We start from the raw sequence: 11,904 nt of genomic DNA, 5'->3' as shown, positions 1-11,904 counted from the left end.
GGGCATCCCTGCTGGGCAGGCTGGGCAGTGAGGCATATAGTGCCATGCCACTGTCAAAGCAGCAACAGTGATGTGCGCAGGCAGGGAGCAGGCAGAGTCTGGCTTACCACTGCAGCTGCTGTTGCCCCATGCACAGATTGGGAGTGATGTGTCCCCCCCCTTGGCTCCCCAGTGCCACAACTTTTGAGGAGCTGCCGGTTTGTGCTGGGGTCTTCCCGGGGATCACCCAGGGCTGAGCAGGTGCGTGGGTCCAGGGGGCTCCAGCCTGGCAGTGTAGCTGAGGCTGGCCATGCTCTGACTCCTGGGTCCAGGCCCCCCCAGGCAGGGCAGGGAGACAGCCAGGGTTGGTGCGGGGCTGGGGATGGCCATTTTGCGGGGGCCGCTGGTGTTGGGCAATGATTCTAGGTGCAGGGGAAGGGGCAGCTTCATGGGTCCAGTGGACCCTGGCCCCAATCCCAATTCCAGGCCCAGCTCTGCTCTTGCCCCAGTCCTGCTACTCCCACAGACTTTCCCACCAGTGGAGACACATGCACTCATGCTCAGCCCCCTGCCACTCCAATTCTTTTTCTCCCTCTGCATGTGCATGCATGTGTCATGTGTGTGCATGCACATGTCTGTTCATGGCAGGAGGGAGAGTGTGTTTGTGTCTGTTTGTCCATTTGCAGACAGTGAGTAGTTTCATAGTTTCTAGGGTCGGAAGAGACCTGAGCAGATCATCTAGTCTGACCCCCTGCCATGGCAGGAAAGAGTACTGGGGTCAAACGACCCCAGTAAGGTGGTCATCCAATCTCCTCTTAAAAACCCCCAGGGTGGGAGCCTGCACCACCTCACTTGGAAGCTGGTTCCAGACCCTAGCCGCCCTGACCGTGAAGTAGTGCCTCCTGATGTCCAACTTAAACCTTCCCTCCGCCAGCTTGTGACCATTGTTCCTGGTCACTCCTTGCGGCGCTCGGGGGAACAGGGACTCCCCCAGCGCCTGCTGATCCCCCCTAACCAGTTTATAACAGGCCACAAGATCCCCCCTCAGCCTTCTCTTTTGAAGGCTGAACAGGTTCAGGTCCCGCAACCTTTCCTCATAGGACCTACCCTGCTGTCCCTTGATCATACGAGTGGCCCTCCTCTGGACCCTCTCGATGCTGTCCACATCCCTCTTAAAGTGCGGCGCCCAGAACTGGACGCAGTACTCCAGCTGCGGCCTGACCAGTGCCGCATAGAGGGGGAGGATCACCTCCTTGGACCTGCTCGAGATGCATCTGTGGATGCACGACAAGGTGCAGTTGGCCTTCCTAGCCGCCTCCCCACATTGCCGACTCATGTTCATCTTGGAGTCAATAATGACTCCCAGATCCTTTTCCACCTCCGTGCTGACAAGAGGGGAGTTCCCCAGCCTGTATGTATGGTGCCGATTGTTCCTCCCCAGGTGCATCACCTTACACTTGTCTGTGTTAAACCCCATCCTGTTCTCCTCCGCCCATCCTTGTAACCTATCTAGGTCCAACTGTAGCCTGTTGCTCCCCTCTATTGTGCCCACATCCCCCCACATCTTAGTGTCATCAGCAAACTTGAACAGGGTGCTTTGCACCCCCTCATCCAAATCACTGATGAAGATGTTGAACAGGGCGGGCCCAAGGACCGAGCCCTGTGGGACCCCACTTCCCACATCCTTCCAGGTTGAGAAGGACCCATCCACTACCACCCTCTGGGTGCGACTCTCTAACCAGTTGGCGACCCATTGGACTGTATGGGTGTCTACGCCACAGTCCCCCAGCTTCCTAATGAGAATGGGGTGAGAGACAGTATCAAAAGCCTTCCTGAAGTCTAGGAAAACTATATCCACTGCCACCCCTGCATCCAATGATTTAGTGACCTGGTCGTAAAAGGCCACCAGGTTGGTCTGACAGGACCTGCCGCTGATGAACCCGTGCTGGTTGCCCCTGAGCATGCCGTTCCCTGCTGGCCCCTCCTGGATGTGTGCCAGAATAATTTTCTCGAACAGCTTGCCCAGGATCGAGGTAAGGCTGACTGGCCTGTAGTTCCCCGGGTCCTCTTTCCTCCCCTTTTTGAAGATGGGAACCACGTTGGCCCTCTTCCAGTCCTCCGGCACCTCTCCAGAGCACCACGAGTGTTCATAAAGCCGTGCCAGGGGACTTGCAATGACCCCAGCCAGTTCCTTTAGGACTCTAGGGTGAAGATCATCCGGGCCGGCTGACTTAAAAACGTCCAGCCCCTCCAGAAGCTCCCTAACTAAATCCTCACTCACCCTAGGCCCAGGTGAGCCTCCCCCGGGGCCCGAAGGGGGCCCAGCAGGGAGGTGGCAGTTCTGGTCCTTACTGAGGAAGACAGAGGCAAAGAAGTTATTAAATATGTTGGCTTTGTCGTCTGGCGTGACAACCAGATTCCCCGTCTTGTCCTGCAAGGGCCCCACATTTCCTGGGGCCTTCTTTCTACTCCCTATGTATTTAAAAAAGGACTTCTTGTTGTCCTTAATCCGGGAAGCTAGCTCCTGTTCCATCTCTGCCTTGGCCTTCCTAACCATCTCCCTACATCCCCGAGCAACTGCAGAATAGTCCTCCTTAGTGATGACCCCTCCTTTCCATTGGGAGTAAGCCTCCTTTTTGGCAAGGAGACATTTGGCAAGGAGTAGTGTGCGCGCCCATCTGTGTGTGTGCATGTATGTGTCTGTGTGTACGTGAGTGTGCATGAGTGTGCGTGCATGTGTCTGTGTTCATGGCAGGGAGAGTGTGTTTGTGTCTGTGTGTTCATGTGTAGACTGAGTGAGAGTGCGCACTCATCTGTGTGTGTGTGCTTATGTCTGTGTGTGCATGTGTGTGTGCGTGCATGCGTGTGTCTGTTCATGGCATGGTTTGTGTCTGTGTGTTCAAGTGCAGAGTAAGTGAATATAGTGTGCACCCATCTGTGTGTGTGCATGTGGGAGGATGTGGGCATGCCAGAAGGGAGGAATAGGCTGCAATTGGACCTAGACAGGTTACAGGGGGTGGGAGAATAGCCTGGTCAGGGGGTAAGAACACCACAGCCCTAGGGCTCCAGCCTGTGGTAAGTGTCTGGGCTTTCATGTATTTAATGAATAAAGGAATACCTTCAAGAAGAGGGATTGAAGGCTCCCATCTCTTCTGGCTGCCTATTGAAAGACAGACCCCTGACCCCTATTTCCTAATAAATGATTTAGGAGCTAGCTGCCAGAGAGGATTTAGTGCCATGAATTTGAAGGAGTGATATTCTGAAGTCTTAGAGGTGGGTGGGATTTAAGGCATACTACTCTCTTAAACTTTGCCTATTGGCTGAATTAGGTTGCTTCCTGTTCAGGTGACTTTTTGTAGAGTCTAGTTTCAGTAGCTTAAGTTTCTCCATACATTGTATAGAGAAACTAAATACTAAACTCAGGGCTCTGAATCAAAGTCTACTGTTAATGAATTTAATAAACAGGTGTTAGCGCAACTGACTATTGTGATGCACTAGTTCCATTTTTGAAATAGGTTCCTAACCTCCTCTAAAAGAAACATGGAACTATCTATATTTTTCCTATTCCTGAGGAAATAATGCTTATCAGGAGCTCAGAAAAGGTGTCCTGGAAAGTTGCTCCCATGGCAAGGAAGTCATATTGTACTGTTTGCACAGCACTTTAAACACATGAGAGCTCTTTATTATATATCATCATGTAAGAGCTTTCAGTGCTACACAGTATCATTATTGTTATTATTTGCCTGAATCTACATTATGAGAGGGAAGACCAAGATTAATCTTTTCAGGTTCTACAGCCATCCTCATATATTGACTTGTAGGTGAAATTTTGACATGTTGCATGAGAGAAAATATGGAAATGTAGATATACAAATCTTGAGAATTACAAAGGTAGGGACTTACTAGTTAGGGGAAAGGACAATCTTGATATTTACAAGGGGAGGACAAGGAAAGTGGGGTTGGCTGTGAGCAGTAAACAGAAACATATTTTTATAAGACCTGAGCACTAAACATAGGGATAGAGGTACTCCACTGGACCATTAAACCCACTCGTCTGTGCTCACAGGCTACTATTAACCAAGGGAATAGCCCAAATTTTCACTTTGAACCTCACCAAAAACTACAAGGAACAATATCAGGAAGAACCAAAACACTTCATAATATGCTACAGGTAAAAGACAAGGGCATTGTAACAACAACAGGGAAGTCATTAGTTAATCTATGCTCTGAAGATAATAAAAAAAAAGGACCATGCCAAAAACTCCCAGAGTTTCTATCAGTCTGACCTCTGGTAAAAATTCTTTCTTGACCCAAAATTTGGTGATCATTATGATGCTGAGTGGAATAGAAAGCCAGAAAACTCTGGGTTTCTAGTATCAGCAGGCGTGTCAACACATATAACCAAAAAACCCCAAACAGCCTTAACTGTAGTCAGTGCCCCAGTACCTGACAGGAAGGAACCCTCCACTCTAAGAAGACAATGTAATTCATTCGGGGAAGATTAAAATCCTGCCTGGTCTCAACAGGCAGCCAGCAAAGCCCTGGGGCATGGGATTACCAGCTGTCTTCTAAACTACAAACTATCTTAACATCCTAACCTGGAGACCAAAATTATGTGATTCCATATCACATACCTGGGAGAAAAAAGAAGATGGACATTATAAATAGTAGTAATGAATTGTATGTGTGGTGGTTTGTAAGGGTCTTACACAAATATTGTAGAGAAACTGGCTAAAGAGACAGTTGGGAGGGGTTATGTTTGGGAAACTACAAGAAATTAGGAAATTACTACAAGTTACAAAGTAGGGGAAGAGAAAGATAGTCCTGACTTCTGTAGGATGGTGAGAAACAAGGACAAGGTTGAACTGCTGCAGTGTTAAATGAACTTTATGTCAGATTACGTAAACTGAAATGAAATGGGCAATAGATGTGTATTAGAATAAAAATTAGAGTACATAGAGAATAGGTAGAGCCAAACTGTGTGGGGAGGGAGGAGATACAAAAAAGAGCTTGCTTGTCTGCCTCAAAGTATGATGATAAAAAATATGCACACCGGACACATCTACACATGCACATTTACTGCACGGTAACCAAAATTACTGCACAGTATGGGCACACTTCTACATGTGCACACCTATACTGCACAGTAAATATTGAGACTTACACTGACTTAAGTGTACATTTGATACTAAATCTGATACCTGCATGATGCAGGTATCAAATGTATGACCAATTAGTTACTGCGCAGTAACATGCATGTAGACTCCTTTCTGTGCAGTAACAGTGTGTGTGGACTGGCTTTGGACTCACTTTAGTCCCAAGTCAGTCCACACACTGCGTTAATACGCTTTAACTCCTGCACATGTAGTTGCTGGCCCAATCCTTACTTACTGTGCAGTAAATTTAAGCCGGTGTAAATGCACATGTAGATATGCCCACAGAATATTAACAGAGTTTACAATACAATTAATGCAATCATCACCCCTCCATCAGACTATCTCTGGAATACTCCAATACCAACATTTCATTTTTAGGCACTAGAGTCAAAATCCAGAATGGTTAAATACAAACCACCATATACAAGAAACCCATGGAATAAAATACATATTTACACAGAACCAGCAATCACCCTGAACACACCAAGAAAGCTGTGATATACAGGAAAGCCCTCTGATACCACCAACCTTGCACTGAGAACACCCAAGATCATCACCTCACAAATCTTAAAAGCACTTTTCATTCAACAAGGACACTTTTGTAGAGAAATAGATCACTCTTTTGAGAGAGCCACCTGGATACCACATGAAGAATTGCTGCAGTACAAAAAGAAAATCCCCACAAATTGGACACTTTTAGTTATGACATACCATTCTTCCCTATATGGAAAATCCTCAGACAATTGCAGCTCATACTAGAAGAAGACTGAGTTCTTAAAAAGATCTTTTGAGAACAACCTATCCTAGCTTTTAAACACTGGCACCACACCTTGCCAACCTAATCACCAGAAGCAAACTTCCTCAAAGCACACCAAATGGATCCAGACCATGCCAGGACAAAAAATGTAAAACCTGCCAACACATGTCCACCACTCCCACAGTAACTACACCCTGCAACAGAATCATCACCAATCCTGGATCTTACACCTGCTCCTCCAGAAATGTAATATAGCTCATCCAGTATACTAAATGCCCTGATGGAAACTACATAGGAGGAACCAAACAAGAACTGCATACCAGAATGAACACACACTGAAAATCTATCAAAGACAAGAATACCTAATTATCTATGTGGGTGCTCATTTGTCACAAGACAACTACTGTCTCTCCAATCTCTGTTCTAATCCTCAAAGGGATTTTACAAAACACCTTTTGTAGATGAGTCTAAAAACTTTACTTCATAAATCTACTGGACTCAAAAAATCATGGACTAAATATAGACATTGGATTTATTGCACATTATAACCTGCCTGGAATACAATAACCCTAGGAAACCTCTTTACATTTTCTCAATTACATTTTATCACCTGCTGACATTCCCCTCTTTTGTTTTCCCTCCACCTACTTGTCTCACACCCATTAACTCCTATCCTCTCTGATCTTCCCTGTAACGCATTTGCATTTTCACAGTCCTGCATTTTACATATTGGCTTAAGCTTCTATTCCACCCTAGAGAGAAGACAATCACCAGCAGACTCTCTCTGTGCCTGAAGAAGAGTCCCTGTACCGGAAAGCTTGCAAAGAACAATTTTCCCACTATTTAGTTGGTCTAATAAAAGTATCACATTTACCCAAATAACCTTGTCTGCCTACAATCCACTAGAACAGTGAGCTGTTCAGGAAGAAGGAAAAAGAATGCAAACACTCTAGAGCAAAGCACAAACAACCTTGTTGATATGCTATTCTGTGTGATAGACCACAAGTCTCCTTTCTCAGGATACAAAGTCGTAACATTGGAAAATATTTTCTAATCTAGGTTTATACCAAATTATTAGTAAAACAGAATAAAATTGAAACTTTTCAATAATTTGAAAAGTTATGCAAAAAATTCAGATTAGGAAAATAATTTGGACAGAATACAGCTCCATAATAAATAAAGAGCTTTAACTCTAGCAAACAGGGCACTTATACGTTAGTGTGGAGGCTACTCTGATGTGCTGCAATTCCAGTGCATAGGAGAAGACTTGATTAATTGAGCTGTTCTAATTAAAGTGCTGCCCCCCACCCATGGAGCACATGTAAAAGTGCCCATCCAGCCTAAATATGTTCAATTTTTGTGTCAATTGCTTGACCTAAGAATGCATAATTCAGTATAGATTATTAAGGAACAATTTCTAAATCTTACCTAGTTAAGGTTTATTTTTGCTAGGAAAGCAAGTTATATTATTGCAGTTTTAGAGATGAGGGAATGGAAGCAGAGTAATATTCCATAAAATGATTTGAGTAAATTGACAGAGGGATTTGGGGTCAGAGAAAAGGAATTAGGATTACCTTGTTCTCAGTTCTAAATTCAGTCATTAGTCTGTCTTACCCAACCCCTCTGGCATGATTTTAAAAAAGAAACATTTCTTTTTATTGAAGATGATAATAGCCAATAAATACAAGGAACAAAATAAAGGCTAGATGAAGCTAACACACACGTATGTATACGTTCTTATTATTACTTGCTTAGCACTGAAATGTGCTTGACTGAACATTAGATTATGCACATGCATCAGGAATACTGATTATATAGAAAAAATAATTATTTCTAATTATGCAATTCAATTATTTTGATAATCATTTGTTAAGTAAGCATGATTTCAGTAAAAATACTAAGGAAACTGCAACATAGTATTACACTAAAATTTGCTAGCTGCATGAATTAAAATATTTTCTCAAGCAGCAACCTAAGGGTTAGTGTCTTTAATAACTTTAACTTAGTGTCCTTCTCAATAGTTCTTCTTGTTGGTGCTTTGCAAGTACCAGGCACACCTATGATAGTCTATAAATAGTAATTTGACATAATTGATTAATTCAGTCAGCCTGGCACTACTGATTTGATTTAAATTGTGCTGATTTACACCAGCTCATTAGAGCTGCCAAATAAGTGTAAAAGCTATGGCAAAATATTCAAAAGAAGTAAGCAAGGAAGGATTCCAGTGCACTGTCCAAATCAATTTTTGAATACCACATTCAAAGATATAGAACAGGCCAATTAAATGGCCTGTGTGGAACAGTGTGTGGGCAGGTGAAAAGTGAATGCCTCTTCTGAGTCACAGTACTTCAACAAAGCTTGAATTTAAAGGGGGCAGCAGCACCCTTCATATGTCTTTTGCTGAGCTTTGCTTGTAATCCTCATAGTCACTGATCTACCAGAGCCACCCTTAATTTCCCTCAAACCTGCGGGGTACAGAGATGTCTTCAGGTTTTCTGTGGCTGGTGAATTTTGGGCAAGTTATAACTTACTGGATATCAAAAATTATATAGCATTTCCAATAAAGTATTTCAAACTATGCATTTTAATTAGAGTTATTAGTACAGGCATTCCAATAATAAAAAAGTGACTATGATTCTGTTATGCTTGCTGACTGAAGCAATGTATACAACAGCAGGACAGGCACAGTACTGTCATCACATCAGTATGACTGACATTTGACATTGTGAAATATACTTAGGCACTAATCAGTATGCCCACTGTTGCTGTTAAAAACTGATATATGACTGTGATTAATTGCTTTTGAAATTTTGATCAAAATTGATCTGTCCAATTTTCTAGCCCTAGTTCCACAAGTCAAATCTCACCCTAGGATTACAGAAATCAATTTAGTGTAGGCCTTTGTGAAAGCAGAGGAAAAAAAGAAGAGAAATGTAATTTTTGAGTTGTCAGTGACTGATTGTTTTTTTTCATTTCACATTTTTACTTAAGATAGAATAAGCCTTACCGTAGCTGTCATAAGCGTCTTCACTTGTTCCATGACCATAGTCATAATATTCAGGCACACTGTAACAGATTCAGATAGCAACAATGTTACTATAATCAGAAAGGATCTGTGCAAAAGCTTAAACAGTATATGAAAGCAAAATGTATTGTGTCACTTTTACATGCTGTCACAGCAGACCAGCTATCTCTAGTTATGAAATACAGTCAAACTGTGAAACTACAAAGAAAAATGAATCCATGAAAATATAAGCTTTAGTTCAGTATATCATATTTGTTATCTTCATTTATCTACTAATTACAGAATAAAACTTTTTCTTAAATACGAAACACATAAAAATGTGATGAACAAAATCAAGTATACTTATCTGTTTCACTATTCATTGGGATTAAAGTACCAACTCATATATCTCTTAGCCTGACTGACTTTAACTACCCAAATTTCTCTAATATTGATATTGACTTAAATTTTTATTTCCCCAGAATATTGTTGCTTCTCATAATAAGCTTGCAGGGTAGTTGCTTTTACAGAAGACTTTTTGGTCATGCTTTCTGCAAAGATGCTTTTCTTGCTTTGCTTAGAAATTGGAAGACTGAATCTCCACAGCCTTATGTCTTGTGCCATCACTTATGGCTGTGCAGAGTAGACATGCAGTACAAATACAAGTGGTAAAATTCATCATAATTATTTTTAATTTGTATTCAGTTAGCACCTAATAGTCCCCAAGTCAGGATCATTGCCCCATTGTACAAGGCACCATACAGCATCATAAATGGAAGAGCACACACCAACTGCACATGCTTCCTCAACCTGACAAAGGGCATTTATACCCAAAAGCTTGCAAAGAAGGAATTTTTCAACTATTTGACTTGGTTTAATAAAAGACATCAGATTTACCCAAAGAACTTTTTCTGCCTATGTCCTTAGACCACAACGGCTACACCCTATAACCCTGTAGGGTCTAACCAAAGAGTTTATAAGTCTCCCATGGTTTCCCCACCCACCGCAAACTTTTTTTCTTCATAAATTTTATTTATTCCATCCTCTACAAATTAAGCACAAACAGACTCATTCTTCATTTTTATTTTCATTTTTTGCTGGGGGAGGGTGGGGGTTACATGGGCTGGGGAAACTGTCAGATTTTGAGTGTCTTGAATTTGTAGTAACGTATAACTATTTGGTGGTTTGAGAAAAAATAATGTTGTGCAGTCTATCTAAGAGCAATTCAGTGCAAGCATTTCACAGTTCACAGTCTAACTGCTTTGATTTTGGCCCTGTTGTACATGACTCTTCCCCCACTGACTGGAGCACAGGTTTCTAATACAAATACTTAGGATTAAAAATTTACCATGCATATAAAGTCACAAATTTTTGGAAAATACACTGTTTTAGCCAGTGTTTCTTCAGGTGCTCAGACCCTACACTGATGTGGTCATAGAAGCATCTTGGGCAAATTAAATTGATTCATAAAGAGTCTATTTACACTTTCTCAAGGCTGGCACTGGGGAACAGTGCCATCAATCATGGTCACCTATGCATGTTAATGCTACACCTATTGCTTCTATTGTGTATGCCAACTCTAGGAAATGAGAAGGTTATCTGTGTTTGAGTGGCACTGTGCTCCAAGCAATGCTTTTCTACTCTTGCCTTGATCATGCTATTGGCATGTGCTCAGCACTGCCCTAAGGCAGCTGCCTTGCCTGGGATTTGATGCCTGTGGAGTGGGAATAAATGGATGGGACAACCTTCATGGTGGTGCTCCTTGGTGCAGCATGGAGACAGTGCTGTCATGCCCTAATATATGTGTTAATGTGGACACAAAGGACACAAATTGAAATAAAATTAATTCATTCAAAGATTTTTTGCTGCATTTGCACTGCTCAGGCAATACAATTACAGAACAGCATTGTCTTTGGGCCTTGCTACACAGTAATTTTAGGTGGCTTCTAGGGGTCTTAACCCCTGGATTGGCTGCACATTAACAACTTTTAAGTGGTTAAAAGCACTTGTTATTCATCTTAAAGTACACCACTCCAGGGCAGGAATATCTCTAATCTGTCTAATTTTGCTCCTGTCCCATTAAGTTGTGGCCATTCTCCACAGCTATTCCACCCAAATTGAAGTCCTCTAGTAAGCCAGGATACAGTGACCCCTCCTGAGTCAGGGTGAGCCGGGATGCCAGGGTACAGCTGGGCTGGGCAGGGTACCTGCCAGTGGCTGCAGTGTCTCCTGCTCTGCCCTGCTGGAGCAAGCTGGTCCTGCCCCAGCTCCTAGCCCTGCCTCTGCTGACCAAGCCTCTAAGGGCAGGTAACAGCTGTGGAGGTGAAGGAAAGGCAGATGGTTTGTCTCCTTAAGGTGTGACTACTCCACCAAGCCTATCAACACTAAGCCAATTAACATTTGTGTGGCTTTCAGCATAAGGTGTAATAAGGCCCTTACAGTGTAACCTATTTTACTTAAAAGACTCAGGCAAACTTTAATAAAAATACACTCAACAAACTTACTAGTGCTAAATATTCTAGGGATGACTTAAAATTCTGTTGAACATACTAATACTTTCCTGTGATTCCAGTGATTTGGGCATACAGTTAACTGGAAAAACATAACAGATGGAGAAGTGGCAGGGTGGGGATTAAAATATTAATTTAACCAGATCCAGACTGGTCACTTAATAAAATGCTCATCAAAGACACCCAACACATCACTAATATATGGGAGATAACAGTATAACCCCCCCCCCACACACACATAATGTGACTCAAGCATTTGACTTATTGATGCAGCTCCTGGGACTGGATATTATTGGAGTAGCGAAGTTAGGAGGGAAAAAACTGATTTCCAATAATGAGCTTAAATAATTCTCTCCCCTCTGGTACATTATACAAAACAATCTGGCTCTAATTCATACAATGCTGGAATCTAATCCAAAGGCTGCTGAAATCAGCAGGACAACTGCTATGAATGTCAGTGAACACTGGATTAAGCTCTTGTCTGTTGGCACCCAAATT

General features: G+C 42.7%; 1 protein-coding gene across 1 annotated transcript in view; it reads right to left on the bottom strand.

The window, feature by feature from the left end:
• Positions 1-11,904, bottom strand: part of KHDRBS2 (KH RNA binding domain containing, signal transduction associated 2) — a 950,986-nt gene that overhangs the window by 41,230 nt on the left and 897,852 nt on the right. Inside the window, exon 8 of the mRNA XM_019520516.1 lies at positions 8,900-8,958. Within this exon, the coding sequence (XP_019376061.1) occupies positions 8,900-8,958 (59 nt within the window). The remainder of the gene's footprint in view (positions 1-8,899; positions 8,959-11,904) is intronic.

This window comes from Gavialis gangeticus, unplaced genomic scaffold (genome assembly GCF_001723915.1).
Source record: "Gavialis gangeticus isolate Ggan-Ray unplaced genomic scaffold, GavGan_comp1, whole genome shotgun sequence".
Taxonomy (NCBI): Eukaryota; Metazoa; Chordata; order Crocodylia; family Gavialidae; genus Gavialis; species Gavialis gangeticus.
This window is presented reverse-complemented; position numbering and strand designations above follow the sequence as displayed.